The following is a 22,280-nucleotide window of genomic DNA, read 5'->3' on the forward strand; positions in this document are numbered from 1 at the left end:
CCTATTGTGTACCTGAAACCTCAAACGGCGGCAGTAAAGCCATCGCAGCACAGACATAAACTCATTTCAATGGTTAAAACCCGCAGCATCCGCCTCGCTGCTCCCTGAAATGCCTCCCCAGGACCAAAGACGGCAGAGAGCAGCGCTCGTGTGTCCCCGCGGCGGCTGCAGAGTCATTAGCGGAGCTGCAGAATGATAAAAACTTGAAAGTCCCGCCTCCCGCTCGGCGGCGTCTGTTTACGAAAAGTCACGGGAGCCGCATGGAGAGAGGCGCTCGAACCCGCATGTCACGGCGACGGTCCGCTTCACCGGAGAGCCAGCTGACGGCAACTCTCCCACGGCTGCTTCTTGATTGATTCGTCTGGTTTTTGCCTCAGTTTTCTACGTGCAGATGTAGTTTTTTTTTTCTTTTTCTTTTTTTTTTTTGTTCCTTCCTTGGAGACGCGCGTGCGGGGAGTATTTCTGAATCGGAATAATCAGCCAAACAATGACGCGGCGCAAAAGGCGCAACCCGGTGAATTGTTGCGCCTGAAAGCTGGACTAACAGTCCACCATCCTGCAACACAACGCCGCCGTCTCTCTTTCTCTCTCTGTTTTTATTTTTTATTTAATTAAAACGCAGCGTAAGGAGGGGAGACGAGCAGCCGGGGCGACATGGAAAGCCCGACCGAGAACCCGACCAGGGCTGCGGGGTATCTGAAGGAGCTGAATAAGATCATAGAGACGCAGCAGGAGTTGCTGGAGAGGCAGAGGGGAAGGATCGAGGAGCTGGAGCAGCAAGTGTCCGACTTGTGCACGGAGAACGTGTGTCTGAAGGAGCAGTACCAGAGGCACCTGGCTACCTGCAGGCTGCTGCAGGGCAGCAACAGCCTGGTCGCCCTGGGGAGCATCAAGGAGCATGTCACCCAGGACAAGTAAGAGATGCCTCCCTCACCCCCCCTCCACATCACTGCTTTATTTTCTGTCAAAGTTGGGCTTAGTGCAGATCCATCGCCTCCACGCAGTTTCCTCTCACTTTGACAGCAGATGGAAAATGTCTGTGAATTACTCACAATAGGAGAAAATGGGTTTGTTGGACACTTGCCTGTTGACCATATGTGGAAATACTGGGTGTACAAGAGACACGGTCATCCAGACCAGAAGAGAAGGGATATAATCTTTCCAGAAATACTGCTTCAAGAGTGTAAAGCCAGTCAGTGGTCAGGACTGACATACAGCACTATACTGTGAAGACTTGTGCAGCTTTTTAGTGTTTTTCCTATATATAACATTGACGCCGCTGCTTAGATCTGCCTTGTCATCTGTATACAGCCACTTCTTGTAAATTGTGCAGCCCTCAGTGACTCTAAAAGAGAATTTAATATGCATATGTGAATTGCACCAGGGGAACAGGCAGCACACACTTCTGGTAAATCCATTGAGTGATTATGTTTTGGGGCTGGTCCTGTGAGCAGGCAGTGGCTTGAGCTGCAGGTTGTAGACCAACAGAGAGACTTCGGCAGTGGCACACTGTCCGGTTTGCCCACCTTTGCACCAATTCTCTGGAGAAGTTGACACTCTGCTGGCTTTATCCCCCAGATGCCCCAGCATGCAGCGGTTTGGCCCAGCCTTTGACGGTGTGCAGAGGCATGTGTTTGTGTTTGACCTTTGTCTCCAGGGGTTTGTTGGTGTCACGAAGATCAGTGGCAGCAAATCAATACGATGAGTCATGGACTGTATGTCTCTGCTGGCTAATAAAGCTACACAGGATCAGGATGTCATGAAGCAAACCTTTAGCATACCTTGTTTCTAAATTCTACATTGTGGACTAATCCCTCTGCTTTCCCTGGAATAAGTACGTCGGCATCGCTCATTCTGCTCGGTCACAGTGTCTGAGTTGTTTCAGGCCGGCGCTGGCGGACTGGTACGGAGGTTCCCGAGGAGCCTGTGATTATCTAAGTGAACCTGATGAAATATGACAGCTGTTAATAAGGGAGGTTTACAGAGGATACGGGATTCAAAGCGTGGCGAGCAGTAGAAAGTATGCAGCAGCATACTTTAACAAGACTGTTTTTAAGATCTGCAGTGGTCATTTTAACATTAAGAAAATGGGATTTGAAGAGCGCGTTCTTGGAAATTAAACTGCCGAGCCATGTTTTATTTTCCCTCTCCCACTTATCAAGGTCAGGAACGCAATACTAACAGTCAGCAAGAGAAGCCGGAATGCATTTTTCCTTACAACTCCTGGTTTTCCCGAGGGATTTGGAGGAATTCCCACACCGGGACGACGCTCCCCTAATCTGTCTCTCTCTGCATCCCTCCACAGGGAGGACAGAGCGGCTTTGTGGAGGGCCTGGAGATATTTGTAACCCCGCAGTTCTGATAAGTGTTGGGCGTCTGGTTTTATCAGGACGTGACCGCGCTTGCCCGTCTGTCAGTCAGTGAGTCGGTCAACTGGTTTGGTCCAAAGTGGGAAATATGGAATCATACTAATAGTTTAAATCATTCACCTTTGATTTGAGCTTGTTGCCAAATTCTTGTGTTAATTTAAACATGGTGAAAACTGAACTTCTAGGTCCGTGGTGCAGGTTGAAAACGGTGAATGTGTGAAATGCTATTCTTTGCAAGCTGCAGAAATCACGTGTCCTGAATAGCAACAACATTTTGGCAACATGGGCCTTGAGAGAAACACTGTTGCAGAGAAGAGTTCAGATCTTTCTGCAGCTTTAGGCAGTCAGAAGTGCAGAGTTGAATCTTTTGTTCCACTTTTAGTTTCAGCAAATTTGAAAATGAATTTTGATCCACAAATAGAGGCCTTTGTTCAGGCTTTGTGAAAATGGATTTAAATTGTCACAATCTATCTGTGCGTTTCTTTTACTGAAACAAGGAGGAAGTATTTGTGTTGTGGTTACTTACAGGTTTGTATTTTCTGGATTTACTGGTCCGATCCACTTGAGATCAAGTCAGGCCGTTTGTAGCTCCTGAGCTGAAATGGTTCGGACAGCTCTGGTCAGGGAAAGCTGGCAGTCTGTGTCTGCTGAGCAGGTCTGCTCTCAAACTCAACTTTATCAGACAGCTTTTATCCTAAATGTTTCTCTCAATTAGTTAAAAAAAAAGCCCTTTTCCTCCCATCTAGTGTTGCTGGTTATGAAATGATCACCAGCTTTATAACATCGTCTGGACCCATGACTCAATACAAAGCAGAAGTATCTCAGTTACAGTATAAGATCATCCTGAACCGGCGAGCCAGAAAATAATAACTCTGGCTTCGTGTGTTTGCAGTTTGTTGTTTTTGTATACTCCCCAAAGCCAGTGATCGTATCTCATAGTCAAAAGAAATCAGAGCCAATGAAAGGCAGTTTTATTAGTCATGTAACATCACCCCCAGCAGATGTATTTTAAGACACGCAACATGTCCACTTAATTTTACTCACACAGCTGCAGACGCTCTTCATTTTTTTTAGCTAAAGGAAGCATCATATTTTTAAAAGTTGATGCTTGTGATCACACAAAAAAATGGAAATACCACTCTAATATAAATCACGTCTCAATATCCGCATTATCTGCAAACACCAGATGTTAATGTTGCTCAGTTAAAACCTCCACTTTGCTCACATTTTCTGCATTTAAATACCATTTGCATTTGAGGAGGCACACCATATTCAGCATCCAGTCACATAAACACGTTGTTTTCTTCCTTTATATCAAGACTGTACACACAGCTCCATTTAGTATCAAGCTTATCTTCTTTCAGCGTAGACGTCGTTCTCTGCTTTGTAATCAGGAACAGGCTACAGACTGACATTTCGGGGGGGAAAACTGTAGCACAGAATCTGGTTTCTGTTTTATTAACGCTGTAATTCTGCTTCTAACAAACCACACCAATTAAGACTTTACGTCTTGTTTGCTCAATTCGTCCAATAACTGAAATGTAGAAGCGAGCCTGCATTCAAGGTTGACTGAACTGTCTCCTGGCAAAAGGTTTATTTTCACCCTGCAGGCAAGAGAGTGATATCTTTCTTCTTAAAGAGAGACAGGTTTTCCAGAAATGACACTGTAAAATGAGTTTTGACTTCACATTTGCTTCACCAGGATGCCAGACCTTGACATTTCCTGGCAGATGTAACAGTCTGTCATAACTTTTAAAAGCCTGTGATCATTACATGAATCCACAGAGTCGAGATGTTTTACAGTCATGTATATTTAGGCTGAGGCCTCTGTTGGCTTTTTTATTTATTTATTTATTTATTTTTTCTTTCACTCATAATGTAATTTAACACAGTGCGACTTCACGCTGACTGAGCCCAGTCACGATTGAACCCCGGACCATTTCACTGTGAAACAAAAATGAGAACTGCTGAGTTCACGCTGAGTGTTAAACTTTTTATTAGCGGGAAAAATAAGCCTGGTAGGGGAGCTGAGAGGAAGATCTAATAAGGTCACGCTGTGCGTTCTGATGCCGTTGTTTTCTCATGTGTTCCCTCTGAATCGGCTCCGCTGCTTCATCGCTGCATAATGTAAACATGTAGTGAAGTAGATGTATTGCATTTCACTCGCAGCACAGATACTTTCCCCTTAATTCGGCTCTTTTGAGTCCTAGTTTTTCCACCTGGGAGCCGAGTGCACAACCCGCAGGACCGTATCTGTGTCAGATAGTCATCATTCAGTGCGTGCTGCTGCTACTGTACAGACAGTGGCGAGCTGCGCTGTCAGTTCTCAGCCGGCGCTGGTTTCAAGATATGATCCGCCAGTGTCTTTGTGAGCGCATGAAAAGAACGACGGATGAAAGAAATAGAGAAACGGTTACTGCAAGAGATGTGGCACATAAAGACTTTCTTCTCCTAAAATATACATTGGGTTATTTGCTGCTATCTGCTAATGGAAGGCTTTCCCCTATATGTTGTTTATGGTTTTCTCTCTCTTTTTTTTTTTCCCCCCCCTTTGACCTCTTTTACAAACAAAGTACAGCGAGCAGGAAACGTGATGTGTTGCTGATAGCGGGACCTGTGGTGCCACGTCCACAGATCTGTGCTTTCCTGCTTACCTCTGTCGGCCAGGTTCTCAGGAAGCACTAGAAATCGTTGTGAGTGTGCACTCACCCTGATGGACGGCCATAAACGTCTGGGTGCTTTTAAAGAGGCTGGTTGGGCAGAATTGGTAGCGACTGTTTCTGAATGTTGCACTGCGGAGTGAGCGATACCTATCAGGTTTCTCCTCTTCACGGCCTTCGCTTCGGTGGTATTTATGCTGAGCTGCTGGTTTTGTTTCCTGATGGTCAACCTTCCCCAGATCTCTGTCACCGGTAACAGAACAGGATTTGAGATGTTTACACCCGGCGAAAAAGGCTTCGGCACATTTCCACCATCACATGTTCAGTTTGTCTCATGAGTAAATATCTTCCATTAAAAAGTAATTAAGACAAAACAAAACCAAAAAAAAAAACAAACCCACAAATGAATCTTTAAGTGTCTGTAGGAGTAGTTGTGATTCAAAGGGAGGCCGGCGGTTTAATCAGAGTGGATTCACCGAGATCTGAACCTGTCTTCTGGGGTTTGAGGAGAAGAAGTGACTGCGAGTGCTTTCATTTCTTATCTGGGAGCTGATGGATGCATCTGCCTGCCCACATTTAGCATTCAGACTTTGTCCCAGGCCCAGATAGCCAACTGAGTGTAAACAATATTTGGGACGCTGACGTGATTGCTGAAGAGATAACTTCAACTGTAGATGACAAAACCGCTTATATGCAGTTTTATGGATGGTCTTGTTTCTTGCTTTTTTTTTTTTTTTTTTTACTGTTTGAGTACACACTGAAGTGACATTTAAATGCAAGTATTTAAACTGGAAACACCCGCTTTGCTAGTTTGACATAAAGTTATGTATATTTAATGTTTGCTGATACAAACGAGAGAAATCCAGTGTGTCACATCTGGGATGTGCGGCCTGAGAATAAAGCGTGTTGGTCTGCAGTGACAGTGTTTGCGCAGATGTGTTTGATTTGGCCGTCGTGATTCGGCGCAAATCCATCACAGTAAAGAAGCATAAGCAATCTTCAGTGATCAATTATTAATGAATAAGGTGAGAAATGATTGCAAAACCCAACTCCCTCCATGTTAATGTCCTAATGGCTTTGGATGCTGATGAATGAGCAGCAATGAGCCCGTTTAGTTGATCCGGTGCCAGATCGCAGGAAGGACCGGTGCCAAGAAAACGGCCTCCCTGGTTACCATTTCTGCAGGATTGTTAGTCTGTCGGAAAAAAAAAAAAAAAACAGAATTGGGCAGGAACTACAAATCGTGTATATCCCTGTTTTGTCAAATGATTCACATTCATGGCACATATTAAGCTGCTACTAAACTATAATTGCTTTGATGCTCAAGCCCCTGCTGTTGAATATGTTTGACAAGTTAAAGCAGCTGCATAATTATGCAAATAAGAGTTTTTGATGGAAGATGAATCTGTGTTGGATTGCGTTCTGAACACAGATCTTATAGTCTTTCACTTTGATTCGTGTCTGTTCTGTGTCATCGTTTTCCTTTACATCTTTCCAGAAGTCTGAATTATTATATTTCTGGAATTCCTGTTTGTTTTCTTTGAGCCTCTCGCAACACAGGATGGTGTAGGGTTAACTCAATATGAATAAATAATGCTGGATTTTAATTTTTTAAGCTTCTCTTCCCTGTAGAAATTCTGTTGAGTTTTATGGGATCAAATAAATACTACCCCCAGATATTTTTTGGGATTACTGCGTGCAATAGAGCTGCAATATCAACATTCACAATATTCATATAGCAAAAAATGGGCTTTTCTGCAGTAAACGACAGGTTTTCATGCAATGTGCTTTCAAAATTTGCAGATCAATATATTTAGCCATTTATAGATGGAGCCCTGCTGCCGTGGATTGATTTGTGTTTCACTTTATTGTTTCAGCATTGCATTAGATCTGGTGATAAGAGGATGAACTCAGACACACAAACATCAAGGAGAAAAATGACTAAAAATGACAGAATGGCAACCGTGGTTGTGTATGTGGGAGAAAAACAGACAGAAGCACATTTATTCTTCAAAATGTGTTTTATTTTCTGTATTGATATACAACTGGAATCACTTGATGTTCGTGGTTTTCTTTTAGACAAATGGAACCATCTGAAACGCACAAGAAATTATTTTAATTAATCAACAAAATATGAATTTCATTATGTTTTATATGACTTGAGCTTCAATATTCCAGACATAAGTGTTTATTTATTGGATGTCATATCGCAGTGATAATATATTTAACTAATATAAATGCTGCCCAAATGTAGAACAAAATCATCTTTCTCTATAGATACAACACATTTCTGAAGTTTTATTATTTGTGTCCACTTGTCTCTCTAAATCCACGAAAACACAACTTCTCCAAATCTATGAAAGTATAATTTCAAAACAGCTTTAGATAAATATTGTAGTGTTGTCCTTTTTTTTGGTTTTACTTCTTTTCTCTACGTCGACGCAGGACGTTAACTCAATTCAAAACATTTCAGCTGTGTAAAAAAAAAAAAAAAAAAACACAAATGGATTTGAAATGAAACAATCACGACGTGTTCGAGTGCAGACTTTCAGCTTTAATTTGAGAGTATTAACATCCAGGTGAAGGAAGGATTTACATCTCATTACTTCCGCTTATTCATGGGACCAAAAGTAAAGTGTTTGTTAAGTGTGTGTTGATCTGACAGTCTGCGTCTGGACCCAGGACGGGGGAGTTAATCGTCGGGAGGGTTAATCAATAATTATCCGGGGGTTTAATAAAGGTTCCTTTGGGTTGTTGATCCCGGCTGATACCGTACCTCTTTAAAGTCACCGCAGGTTTTATATTGCCTGGCGTCTTGGCTTCCTCCGCTGTAATTTGCCGCCTCAGGAAACCTCGGCTGACCTTACCGAGTCCCCTGGACGGAGCCTGCGGACTGGAGATTGGCAAGTTCATAAATAGTTCACCCCGAGCCACTGTAACAGCTTTAGCATGTGTTTTGGGACCCCTGGGCAGGAAATAATAGCATAATAGAGAAAGCTGCTTCTTGTGGCGGACGGCGGCCGCTCATTTACCCGGCGATCTGCTGAACAATCAGTGTGCCAAACCGAATTTACGAGCGCACGGCCTCCCTCTCTCCAGCAAAGCCCCTCTAATGAAATACCCCGGCTAGATTAATGTCTACGCTGGGATGATTTGCATTCAGACTCGGCTATAAATCTCCGGCAATGGCCAAAGACAATTTGCAACTTCTACTCAAAATCAACTGCAGGCTGCCTTTATCTGGAATAGACTGTCTGTCTGTACGTTTCCGTGCTGCCGCGGTGTAACTGGAAGTAACCCGGGCGGGGCCGACCCCTGGTCGGCTCAATCCGGCCCATTAAGACGGAGAAAAGGTGGGTCTGGGTCCTTTGATGTCGACGGCTATCCCTGGAGAAAGCATGATTACGGCTTTAATGAGCACTGCTGCCTCCGTTACCTGTCAAAACCACACCGAACGGGGGTGGATGGGAGATTCCAACACGCTACGCTCAAATTACTAGAGAGTCAGAAAGGATAGAACAAAACATAGTGACATGAAGTCTGGTGAAATCTAAAAATCATTTAATACTTCATGAAAGTAGCACACTGTTACAGAGTATCTGTATCTCGAGCTGAACTATAGATTGGGTTGATCATCTGAGAGCTGCATACCTAACATCAACCACTGATCAGAATCCTTGCTCCTAATTAATAGAAAATTACTAACTGTATGTAACTGGTTTTAAACTTTCATCAGTAGACAACTTCTTCATTTCTGTTCTTATCGTTTTTTTTAAAACTAACAAAGAATTTCCAGAAGAGAAGACATGCAGACTGAATTTCGTGAAACATTGAAAATGTTGCAGCTTTTGTCAACTTTGCATCATGAAATATGTAAGTTTTTAATAAGATTTATGCTCACTCTTAAGTAAGTTTGATGTTAATTTATGCCTTTTGTGGCACTGAAAGGTGATAAGTGTTAAATCCTAACTTTAAAATCATCAGGATTTAGTAGAATTTAAATATACAAAGAGAGAGAAAAGATAAAATGATCATGGAGACTGACACAAGAAGACTCTGACCAGAAAATGGCCAGAAAAGAGATACCTGCTTTAAATGAATTGATGGACGTTGTTTACAGTATTTAGGTTATGGAGAGAATCATATTTGAACTGAGATGGAAAAATTGATATCGTTACTGAAATTTGGTAAAAAAAAAAAGCTCCCCTGGTCATTAAATGTAAAATCTGATTTTATATCTTCAAACATCACATGTGAGCTGAATTTTGCTGTTTGTTCTAGTACTGTTTGTGTTTTATGTTGTCTCTGAAGCAACAATATATAGTGGAGGATTTGACTGTTGAGCCTCCTCTAAACGGTCGGGTGACTGGCGTGTGGATTCCAGGCAGCAGTTGTCTGCTACACACCAACATGTGGCTCTAAATCAGAACTGATGAAGAATAAACTGCATCATCTTCAGACGACGCTGTTCCAATGAGCATGTAAAGCTTCAGCTACAACTGCTGTTATGCTTCTTGGGTACATTTATTTCACCCTACATGGTTTTCCTTTTTGTGTGTGTGTGTCTGTTGGAATCTGCTTAAAACGTTTCCTCTGTCGTTTCTGAGCAGCAGTACGGCGGAGTCTTGTTTTCTTCGTTTTCTCTTCTCATCAGACTCTCATAAAGGCTCAGAGTTAAAACATTATTTTGACGCGCAGATTATTTTATGTCACTTCCTTACAGCTGACCACACTGCACCAACACAGAGGGGGAAAATGTCCAGTTAAAAAGACAATTATTTCATAAACGTGGCCTTCGAAGAGGTGTGTATGAGGAATATAATCCCACAGCCAGCGGCAGGTCTGTTTGGCCCTGTCTTGAGAAAACACCACATTTATTTGGAACATTCCTGTTTGTGTACTGATTAAACAGACACGATGTAACACGTTGAATAATTAGCTCTCGAGGTGGGAGGTTGATTCTGCCTTTGTGCAGAGCTGGGTGAACTATCGGCTCCTTTTTCTTTTTTTTTTAGACTTCACACTGCTGGTGGTGGATTTATGTCGCTGGTATTAGTTTTTTTTTTTTTATAATCAGCTTCTTTGCAAAGAAAGCATACATCAAAACCATGCATGTATTCCAAGAATGTGCTTTCAGTTTGCTGATTAGGACGTTGTTTTCTGTCCTTTCTCGTATTGCCATGATGTTATCGGATTAAACCAGAAATACAAGCTGCACATTGCCATGAAAGGGCTCCTCTGCTGTTCATATCAGGAGTGTCAAACATGCAGGTCCAGGCTAAACCTGTCCCAGACCTGCGACTTGACCTTATAAAGTCTAAAAATGCAGATTTTTTATCAAAGTAGCTGCTGATCCTAATTTTTCTATTGTTGGGGGGGGGGGGGGCAGGTTCAGGTCTGGACAAGAGATTTTAGCCTTGTTTTTCTTTGAGGATGCTTGCAAATACTGGTTCTTGTTCCTGAAATGTGTTTGCATATTTGGGGTTATTTTCTCTACATTTGCCCCTCTTGTCCCTGCATATACCGACAGGAAGCAGAGGAGGGTTTCCCAAACTTCTGTTTCTCATTTGCTCTTAATTTTGATGGAAACTTGTACCAGTGAATTAAAGTTAGATTAAATCAGTCTTTTTATTTTATTTTTGCAAAGTGAAGTAGATTTAGTTGAAAATGCAATAATTGAGGAGTTTATAGTAAGAAAGTAAAGACCAATGCTGGCAAAATACAGAAAATATACATTTTTTCTTTTACCATTTTATCTACTATAGCGTCTCATTTGTGTGCCAAAGCAGGTGTTCATTTCCTTGGAGCAGATCTGTAATTTTTCCACTTTCTGGGTTGTAGTTATTCTGAAATGGCATCATTTTGAGCCCCTGAATTATCTGTACTTTAGTCACTTTATGCAATGTTTTCTGCTGAGAGACTGGACTGATGTCCAAAAAGGGAAAAAATGGTCGTCTTTGGATTCCATGGAACAGGAAGATGAGGACATGGCAACTTTAATAAAGTCCCATTATAGGAGCTTCATTTGCTGTAAGCATTGAATTTGGATTTTCAGTATTCTGTCGCTCTGCTGTTCCAAATTTTTTAAGATATTTTCATAGTTTATGACCTGAAACTTCCTTTTTTTTTTTCTTGTTTGTTAAAGAAAACATGTTAAACAGTGCAGAGATCCTTTTGCAAACATCAGTCTGAAAAGAAACACTGATCTGTTATTTTTCAGGCTGTTTATAATTGACATCGACAATTTCAGGATCTACTCACGTTTGCTGGCACAAGTAAAACTGTGACTTTGATAGGTTTTCTTGGTTATTTTGGTTTTGTGTTACTATCAGCTGGACTCTGTCTGCCCCCAAAACTAAACTCAGTTTATGAAATACAGCAAATCATAAATAGTTCATGGGAAAAAAAAGCCAACATTATGTGTTTATATCTTCAGTATCTCTCTGCCTTTGTGAGCTCGCAGGTTCAAACCGTAGAGCGTAAAACCTGAATGTATCCTGTGAAGCCGACACACGGTTCATGTTTAATTTGACTCCGTTTCAACTTCAGGCACTCGAATATCTTCACGCCCGCCCTCACTGTTACAAACTGTGATCAACACTATTACGGCACTCTCGTACGGGCTGCAAGGCCACGGGTGGAGTTGCCTGTTCCTTCTTTATTCATTCCATCACAGTTGCACCAATTATCAGCCTTGCAGCTGTCAAAACCAGCTGATGCAGCAGCTGAATCGAAGGCAATTTGTAGCGTAGTACCTGTGGAGAGCTGTTTGAAAGGCTGCCACCAGTTCTCTGCCAAGTGGGAGCACGATGTGTGCATGCAAACCTGTGTGAGTGTGGATGTGTGTGTGTGTGTGTGTGTGTGTGTGTGTGTGTGTAACTGACAAGGTGGAGGCTGAGTCAACAGCTAGGAACAGATGAGGATCCACCGCTTACACACCGCCTTAGTCATCACTCATTGATGTAAACACGCAGCTGGTGAAGCCTTCGACAATAATTATTCGGGTTGAAATCTTGGAGAGACGGAGCCTGGATGCTCGTAAACGCGATGCACGGCAGCTCACAACTTTCAGATGGAGCTGGTAAGGCGCTTCGGAGGGCGGTGAGCCACTCGCTACTTGGACGGTTTGCGTTGCTCCCCCTCATCAGGGTTGGGTGCGTGCTGGCGTGCGCTGCCGTGGCGCTTCTGTTCTTTATAACCCCGGACTTTGCAAGAGACTCTGAGGGCTCATCGAAATCCTAGCAATATGTTAAGGAATGCAGCCGAAGTGAAGGCGAGGCCCACTCGTATCGAGCTCCCGGTGTTAGGCCGGGCGCTATAAAGAAACACGAATCCAAGACTGGAGAAAAAGGGTGGTGCACGTTTACAGCACGGACCCACGCCGTCTGTTAGGATGTCAAACACTAACGATGCAGGTTCCTTTACTCTTATTTGAAAAATGTCCGATATGTTTACATGTTGTCTTCATTTTTGCGTGGGTTGTTTTCCTTCCACTGGAAACTAGAGAATAGAGCACAGGGAGAACATGCAAACTCAAGCTATAAGTTCCTACTTGGGTGGTGAAGCTCTCGTGCTTTGCTGCAGGAATATTTTCCCTCTGCATGTATGAATTTTTTTTCCAGGTTCTCCAGTTTGCTTCTGCAGCCCAGACACATGCATTTCATTCAAAATTTTCAGTCGAAATTTTCTGTGTTTTTTTTTTTTTGCCTCTCGGTATTCGTTCTGTGTGCACTGGTGACCTGTCCAGCCCGCACCCTGTCCTCATCCCACAGGCCTGAGTTAGACAAAGTGGCATAAAAGACATACGGATGTTTGGATTATTGGCATATTTTTCTTCTTTGGACCAGAAATAAGCAAATGGTTTTTTTAAAGACTTCAAGAATACTTCAACTAGACGAGAAAAAAATGATGAATGCCGGCGTCTGAATATCAATTCTTGAAGTCCAGCCACCCCCATCAAGGCATTTCATGCTCCCTGACATTTGTTTGATGAATGTATCGACTGTTTATACAGCGTCAGGCCAGATGGTGAGGAATGAGAGCGGCTGAAGGAAGCAGGTGCAGGGTTTTCAGCAGGTTTTTAGAGATGTGAGGGGAAGTGAGAGTACGAGAAGAACTGCCACTCTCCTTTAATGCAGGGGCCGACAGCCGGTGGGGGTCATGCACCAGCGACTCCTCGGAGATACATAATTTGACAGCACTAGAAGCAGACCACTACAGAGAACTGGACCCACTCATTAGATCTGCACATTTGTGCTTGTAATTAGTTGCTGATTAATGCGGATCATTTGGGTCTCGGCGTCACGGACGCCGGATGCATGCAGTGCCGTGTGAAGCCTCGCCCGTCACGGACGCTCTTCATTTCTGCTCTGGAGCGAGAAACAGCCTTGAACCAAGGGAAGCAGACATAAAGGCGCACAAGCGTGCGTCTCTTTAGAGGAGCAAGAGCGAAATCTACATCAAACGGCGAAATGCTGCGTGCTTTATCTCGGCTGCGCTGTTCTTTTTGAGCGAAATGAATCTTATGAAATATTGACAAATAATATGAAATGCGGTACAAAAATGTCAAACTTCACAGTGTTCCTCTGAGAAACCTGTCAGCGTGAGTGAGCGGCTGTTGTCGACCGCAGGTTTGAGTCATTGATCTTTCGGTGGCATTGTTGTGAATGGATGCCTGAACCACCAACATGACAAGAAGTACTGCTCTGTTTTCAAGAGAAAGTTTTGTAAATTCAGTGTTACTTTGGCTGTGATTTATTCCTTTTCATCACAGCTCGGAGGGAGTTTGTTCGCAGGAGCTTGAAACACTCGGTGGCTGTCACGGCTGCTGCTGAATGACAGAGCGCATTCAGTAAACCCAGTAACTGTTTGGGTAACTTTGGAAACAAGTCTGGTTTCGGCAGTTCAGTTGAGGACTCTACGGAGCTCCTAATGGTATTCCTTGCTGTTATCTTCTTAAAGCGTAGTCAGAGATGAAGTTAGTCCTGCGTGTCCTGACTTTCAAGTTGAAGGATGGTGGAAAATATTAGAACAGAGGCTGTAATGGGAGAATAATAAGAGGAATGTAAAGCGGAACTACGTTTGTGTGCAACGCAAAGTCCAAGTGGAGTGTGATCACTCGCACGCCCCTGAGAAATTATAATTGCCTCTGATTTTCTTCTAAAATTAAAGAACGGAAATAGTCACATGTGTATTTCCTTTATTGCCCAAGCTGTAGTTCTTTTTTCCTCCACATAATGAGGGGTAATGTGATAAGTTGCTAGAAGCCATTTCTTCAGTCTTAAAGCGGCTCAGTGTTTTACAACGAAAAGCAAATAATGGGCTTATAATTACATGGGAGCTGGTCGTCTCTCCTGCAGAGGTGCAGAAAGTGAAACGGCTTCGGGGGAGTGTCTGAGGCCTCCGTGATGCACCGCGTGGCACGCTGTGTGTGTGTGTGTGTGTGTGTGTGTGTGTGTGTGTGTGTGTGTGTGTGTGTGTGTGTGTGTGTGTGTGTGTGTGTGTGTGTGTGTGTGTGTGTGTGTGTGTGTGTGTGTGTGTGTGTGTGTGTGTGTGTGTGTGTGTGTGTGTGTGTGTGTGTGTGTGTGTGTGTGTGTGTGTGTGTGTGTGTGTGTGTGTGTGTGTGTGTGTGTGTGTGTGTGTGTGTGTGTGTGTGTGTGTGTGTGAAAGGAAAGAAAACAAGCCAAGCCGAATGCCGATTATAAAGAGAGACTCGTGGGTAGTGAGATGTATTGAAGCGTGCGGCTGTGTGGTCCGCAGTCGATGGAGTTCCACTTCATTTGAGGCCAAGCAGGGTGCTGTGATTAAACGGGCGGACTCGCGCTTTTCTGCAGTCGTGTCCAGTTGCACTCACTCCTGCAAGAAAGGCAGATTGATAAACGCCGAGTCAGCATTTTTCTGCGCTGGATGTGCCCTCTGTTCATTTCCTCCCTCGCAACAGGAAGCGGCGCGTCCTCGTTGCAACATGCTCCTGTCTCGGGGATATAGAGCGTTAATAGTATTTAGTTTAAGGAGATACTTGGGTTGAACGCTTATTGCTGCCACTGGAGGTTCGACTTCTCTGAAGCCGCCATGGGAGCAAACACTCCCGCAGCCTGTGGAGGCCTTCCTGTAGAATGATACTTCCAGTGGGATTTGGCGTTTCCTGCATTATTTAAAAGGCTTGGAGAGTGTACCTGATTGAGTCTCAGGGAGCAGCGTCTCTGCACAGCGCAGAAGAAACATTTTAACTTAAATTTGAACTACCGCTCTAGTATCGGTCATCGGAGGGTGAAAAATATTAAATCCTAGTATATGCATATAAGAGATGTATACATCTGTTTTTTATTTCCCTAAAGTTGCATCGCTTGGTATTTTTAACATAATACCAGTCTATAAACAACGAGAGACTGTCGTGATGAACCCAAACAGAACTGGCTTCTGTTTCACCTCCGCTTGAGCGACCAGCAGCTTTCACTGTTTTGATTTATTCTCACGTCTCTCAGGTGTTGTTTTTTTATGCACAGGAGACAGCTATTTTCAGAGGCAGCACTCTCAAAGCATTCACCGTACAGTGGCTTCTCGGCACCAAAAAATCAGAAAAATGACAACAGCAAGCTGGTGAGCACAGCAAAGCGTTTAGCAGCTGAAGAGGCTGATATCTCCCTCCGGAGCTGGCAGAGGAACCAGAAACAGACAGAACAGAATGGAAATTGGACCTGAGCGTTGCCAGGTGGCCAGACATCCAAGACCAAGAGAGTCCTAATGTTGTTCTGTATCTGCCGGACGAGTGACTGAGCAGCTGCTTACTCACAGTTAGCTCATTTAAAAGTTGACTCCATGTTAGTGTTGTGATCACAACTTTTACCGCCGCCGTGAGCAGACGCACTTCACTTTATCCACTCAGTGGTTCAGAAATGGAGAGCATGTAATGTTTTGCTTCTGTGGATCTTAGAAGTGAAACCACAGATCACAGCAGGGGGTCTGGGGCCTGAGTTTCACTTGTTAAAGAAAACCAAAACACGCTTTCTATAATCACAATTTGCATTCATTTTGAATACATTCTTCTCTTTGAATGATGTTCGGCATTTCTGTAACAGCTGGTGTGTCTGTTTGGCTTCACAAACTTTGTGTACATTGTTTCTTTATCAGTGCGATAGAATTCCTTCCAGTTGAGAGCTCAGATTGTCCTGTTTACACACTGAGTTAAGCGGTCAGATCAACGTGTGGGTTTAAATGCACTGAACATAACCTCATGATCCAGTCACTGGCTCCGTAACGCTTTGTCCTGAGGTGTAGTCAGCTGGAGGCATGCACACATGACCCGATGTGTGTGCTTTTGTTTTAATGATATGTGAAAGAGCGCTTCTGTCCCCTGCGTGATCAGCTGTGCTTCGCCAACTCCGTTTCTCCCCCCAAATCACATCTGTGAAGCGTCATGTGGCGATGTTAAGTAACCCGCTGGAATGGATTATGAAGAAGCTACACCACCTCCTCTGATCACGTTGTGAATTCAGTCAGATGTGGTGATTTAGCCACATCTGACTGTAACTGCAGCTACTGCGGTGCTGTAGAGAGGGAAAGGTGGTCCACTGCCTTCAATCTACTTGAACAAATTGACTGATGGCACATTGCACTGTGGCAGACTGCCCATCTATCTTCTGTTCAAGTTTGACAGTTTTCCAGAATCAAAATCAAAATAATCCAACAGGCAAGGTCAGAACCGGCCCGTTGTTGTTTCTGCAGTGGGAGCTGTCCAGGGTACTGACCTCTTCTTCCTCGGTGTCGTCTGCTCTGAGGATATTTGGCCCTAATAGATGGGCGGGAGGCTGTTTAAAACACTGCAAAAACATTTATGATTTATCATGTTGATGTGATCCTCGTTTCCTCTGATGAATTGTATTCAAAGCAGTCGATAGCCTCGGTAATAGCAGTCGTAACTGAACCACGGCTTGTGTGTTAATGAATCTCCTCTGCTTTATATTGACCCAGCTCTTTTTTAAATTACTAACTGAACAGTCATAATGAGGTTTACTCTGAGGAAAACACCGGCGCTGTCGAGTGTTGTTCTTTGCTTTAAAGGAGCTGTTTGGCTATATTTGCTGAAGGGATCTTTAGCAGATGCTTAGGAAATATATATGATCCTCCCATAAAGAGGGAAGGGCACGGCGAACACGAAAGAAAACAATATAGAAGCGAGTCTGATAATGAAAAGAGAGTACATCTGCAACAGAAAATTAGATACAGCATTATGCAATGCGAGGATCATTATATCCTCAAGCCGTCTTGAAAAAAGAAAAAAAAACAAACCTTGAACTATCTGACCCTCACACACAGGAGACCTTTACAGCAGCTGCACCTAATGATACAGTCAGCCACTGCACTGTATTTTCACCATGAATACCTCATTGTTTTCTTCTGGTGAAAAGTGAAGAGAGCCAACAAGTAGGCTCATAAATCCGCCCTGATGCAGCCATGCAGTCGCTTTATTGCCCCTTAGTGCTGCGGTTCGCAGAACAGACTACATTTTATTCTGGGTGCTGTGAAGAGTGTTTTCCTTTTAGTTTTGCAGTGTGGCTATTACTGCAGCCTGTTTCTGAAAGCGCCCGGGAAATTCATGGTAAAAAATCAGTGTGTGTGAGACAGCGGACATATGAGGATGTGCACACCTCCAAAAGAATCCAGCCTCAGTTATCAAAGGCATTTTTTTTTTTACTATCGATTAAAAAAGAATAAAACTCTTAATATTTTAGAAATCTTATGAATGATTTATGCTGCAAAGTGTGATACTGAATCAACACAAAAAGCATTTGGCTTCATGTTGACCTGAAACCTCCAACTCCTCCTAAAGGTGCTCTGCTGGACTGAGACCTGGTGACTGTGGAGGTCAGCAGAAAAACCAGCGGTCATGTTAAAGAGGGCAATTTGACATGATTGGAGCTTTGCAACATGTCATCCAGCTGGAAGAGACGCACAGCCTGATCATAAACGGATGAACACGATGCACATCAGCACTTAGGTAGGCCGTGGCGTTTAAGCCACACTCTGGTGATAATAAGAGGCCAGCAGGACACGTTCCACCTCCGCCGACCGTCTGACCTGCTGGTACACTGCAGGCAAACAGCTTCCTGCTTTAATCTTCTGAGTTACTGTTGCCTTACAGTCATCCTGAACCGTCTGCTCCGTCTCCTCTGTCCTCTTCCACCAATAGAGAATCTTCCACTGCTCACTGAATGCAATACTTCTTTTTTTTTTTTTTTTGGACCCCGAGTAGACTGTGTGTGTGTGTGTGTGTGTGTGTGTGTGTGTGTGTGTGTGTGTGTGAGAAAATCCCAGAAGATCAGCAGAAATGTATTCTGGCCAGAGAGTGAACTCAACTGTTTTTGTTGCCTCTCGTTTTGACGGGCGGACTTGTGAAAAGAATAAGTGAGAATATTTTGTTCGCTGTCATTTCATCATTTTTTTTTGTCTGGAATTACAACACAGTTCGTGAAGGAATAATGCTGACACAGCAGAAAATATGAGATCATATATGATATCATATTTTGATGTGTAGTATATTGTTCATGTTATATCATACTATTAACAGTTACATCATGTGAAACCTGTTGATATATTGTCACCTTGCACCATAAAACTTGATATCTGTTGTATTCTATTTCAGAAAAACGCACAATACACAATGAAAAGAGTCAAGCTGTAAGTTTATTTTGTTCTGTATGATTCATGAATAGTTTAATTCATACTGTAAAGTGTGTAACTGTGTGCACAACACTGTGGGGATCTATCTACACTCATCCAATCTGTCAAAATTAGAGATTTTTCTGATGACTAATTTCCCTGACAATTAAATGAACATTTTAATTAAGACTCAGTGGAGTAATCTCAACATATTTGATTAATTTCCTGAATCCTTCACCTTCAACTCAGCGTGGTTGAAGATCTTGCAAGGTTATTTCCGCTGCTGTTGGGTCAAAGCGTGAATGATATCAAACTGACCCGTGTGTTGAAAGTACCCCCAAATTTTGCGAGAGGAAATCACAGTGCGCTGTTTTAAATTTAAGTTGAGCACTGCTGCAGAGAGCGGGACTGGAAATCTGGCTTTTAAGTAGCTGCGTGTTCGTGAATGAGCCAGTCACTCATTGGTTTAATTGAATAACATTTCAAGTGTGGAATAGTTAGGCGGCACACGTTTAATTGTTTAACCGACTAATTGTGTGCATCACAGGTCAGAATGATTAATAGCTTTTCAATTTCTCTCCAAGAGTTGGGGGGGGGAAAGAAAAGTGGTCCATGAGGGAAAAATATTGAGCTAACACTCACCTCGGTTTGACCTTCAGACACCGGAAACACCTTTCTCCTCCACTCCCATGTTGTCTGTTGTCTCCACTAATGTTCAGGGGTTCAGCTCAGGTTAGTTTACAGTGATTTCCTAAAGCTGATCGAGTGCTATTGAGGATGAATGTGTGATCAGCTGATTAGATGTTTGTGTACCTGATGATGTGGTTGTTATTTCATTTCTTTTTTTTTTTTTTTTTTTATATTTCATGTCCAGCTGTGACTAAGATGTTATGTTTGGGACTATAAACAGGATCTGGCTTTTCATTCGGGATACAAAGCGCACGGTTAACTAAAACAGCAACACGACCGCACTCATAAATAAGCACTTCCTTGACAGAGGAGACAGTTTGACACATGTATGTAATCTTGTGGGTGTCACGTCTGAGTTGTAGCCGGCCTAAAAAAATGGCTTCTCAGGAGACCAGGAGGATCTGCTCGGAGGTGCAGCAGCTGTCAGTAGCGGAGGGGCGAAGCCGGCTGCAGTAATGTAGGTGCTGAATCAAGGGATGGTGGTTAGTGAGGCGTTTTATGTCACTGTACACGTCTCTTTGGCTGCTGGACTGACGAGCTGCAGCATCTTTGTTTGTACCAGTAGCAAAATCATTGAACCAGTACTTTTTTTTAACCTTTATTTTTATTTAACTGTCTTTCTAGTCTGAATGTGACTTCTTCATAATAGCAAGGTGCGTCCTAAAGCATGTGTCCTCTGAGGAAAGCGGTCTCATTGGTTGAGAGAAAGCTTTAGTGGAGACCCTGTTGTGTAATTCTTTTTGATTTGAGAGTGTAAAACTAAATAATGCTGGACGGAGTGCTCCTCCTCTGTCGGAGGGATTGAGGCGGGCCTGACGCGGTGGCCATTACTGTTGTTAGTGGATATTACAGTGTGGAGGAAATGATGAGATTTTTCCATCAAATGCAGTCCAAGGCCACACTCTGGCGCTGTTAGTTCTCTGGCTGCGTGAACTTCGGCGGCAGGAGATTTGCGGCGGTGTCTCCACTGACGGCGCTAAGATGTGGCTTGATTTAAAACCGTAATGTGAATCTATCATTGCTGTGAGCACAGCTCTGGAATATGGCTTACGTGCGGGGAGGAGATGGGCTCCTCTCACTGGTAAACACACTCCTTATCTGCGGCTTCTCTCTTTAGGGACGCCTCGCTGTGGGATCCAAACAGCCTCTTGCCTCTGTAGTGCCATGTATTTGGGAGCCAGCAGCGTCTAGACCGAGTTGAAAAGAGTGTGCGGCGAAGCCCGTCTTGTGTTTTAGCAAAAAAAAAAAAAAAAAAATATCCAGGCCATGTCTGTTCTTTCTGTAGGTAGTCAATTGTCTGGACTCCCCAGGCTGCTTTCTTCTGCTCTAAATGTCCCATTACAAATCTGAAGCGAATCCAGAGGGCCGCAGCCTGGAGATGTGTGCCAGTCTTTGTCTTTGTACACTTCCCCGGTATGAGAGTGCGTCTTTGTGCATGCATGCACGAGTGGAACAAGTGGATCTGAAGTTTGTTTGCCGGAGTGTTGCACAAAAATATGGCTGGGATTTAGCTTGCTTCAGGTTTGACTGTGATGGATACGATAATGATGTCTGCCGTGTTCACATATCGATTCTAATTATTTTTTGTGTTTTGACCATTATCCGCAGTGTTTCTCATTACATTGTTTAATGCCAAGATTAAAGTGTCAGATTTCGGAATACAATGTAATTTGCCAGCTGAAAAGCAAACTTTTGTTCTCATTAAATCCAATGCAATTATCTATTTTCTCATGTGTATTACTTTGCCTGCCTTCAACAACAGATGTATTGTGGTCTTTACTTCCCCTCTTATCTCCCTGGCCCCTGTAAGCTCTGCTGCTGATAGCGAAATGTAAAAGCCAAACAGCAGAAGCAGAATATGAGGCTTCAGATGAAAACAATCCGGAAATCGATGTTTTAATGTGGTTGGAAATCTAACAAATGGCAGCCGTCTTTTGATCGCAGCTCCTGGTTATAAATGCGGTTGTTTTTCTTACACTCATTCTGTTTAATGTGAAGCTGGAGACCTACGACTGTTATATCGTGCTACTCTGTATGTTGTAATGCACATCTGTTTAGATAGTTGGCGCCTGCATTACAACACTTTAGACTGTTAGACTCGGGCTTTGTCTAACAAGGTTTACTTCCAGGAAGTGCGGAGGGCGGTGTTCCAGGTTTGATTGACAATTTCAGAAGCGAGTCGTGCTGAAGGAGCAGTTACACACCCTGCAGGTTCAAGCAGTTACTGGTTGATGCACATGAAGCATTATGCATTTCTATTGGCTGCAGGATGAGGAAACGCCCACAGTGTGTAATAAGTATGTTGAGTGATGAATTGTTGTTGTTTTGCAGGAAGATTTCAGGGAGATACATGAAAATTAGGAAAATATTTTTTTTCCTTTAGGAATTGTCTTGTTTCGACTGAATTATATCGTTACAACTTCACAGATTTCTTATAAGAATTTAAATCTTTCTCACAGCATTGCTAAAATGATCATATTGTTTTAATGCCAGGAAACATTGTGAAACCCCGAAAGGGAGTATAATTGGGGCCATAGTAAGAGTTTACAAGCAAATGAAAAAATCCATTAAAAAAAACTGTAAATTTAAGAATCTTTCATGAAGCTGAAACATAAGAAGGTTTTGTAACTCGAAAGGAGTTCTATGAATACATGCTCTAAAAGCATTAAACAAGAAAAAAAAAAAAAAAAACGAATGAGGAGATGCTTCAAGAGTTGGTTCTTAAATGAATTTGCCGCTGTCCAGACCGGGGAGAGCAGCAGCTGAGAGCCCCTTGAAAGAGCTCCCAGCTGGAAAGTGGCTCCACACAACAAACACGCATGCATTCACTGCAACCCCATGAAAAAATGAATAGGCCATATATATTCCAGAAATGAACAGCCAGGTAAGTGCAGCCTGTCCT

The 22,280-nt window shown here is 43.1% G+C and overlaps 1 protein-coding gene across 2 annotated transcripts in view; it reads left to right on the forward strand.

Moving 5' to 3' along the window:
* Positions 1-624: 624 nt before the first annotated feature.
* The window catches only part of LOC115407785 (IQ motif and SEC7 domain-containing protein 1-like), a 93,538-nt gene continuing 71,882 nt past the window's right edge, over positions 625-22,280 (forward strand). Inside the window, exon 1 of one of the 2 annotated variants that reach the window (XM_030118276.1) lies at positions 625-914. In XM_030118276.1, the coding sequence (XP_029974136.1) occupies positions 655-914 (260 nt within the window). In that variant the 5' untranslated portion in view covers positions 625-654. The remainder of the gene's footprint in view (positions 915-22,280) is intronic. The other variant, XM_030118282.1, reaches the window with a different exon arrangement.

The sequence above is a fragment of the Salarias fasciatus genome, chromosome 20 (genome assembly GCF_902148845.1).
Source record: "Salarias fasciatus chromosome 20, fSalaFa1.1, whole genome shotgun sequence".
Taxonomy (NCBI): Eukaryota; Metazoa; Chordata; class Actinopteri; order Blenniiformes; family Blenniidae; genus Salarias; species Salarias fasciatus.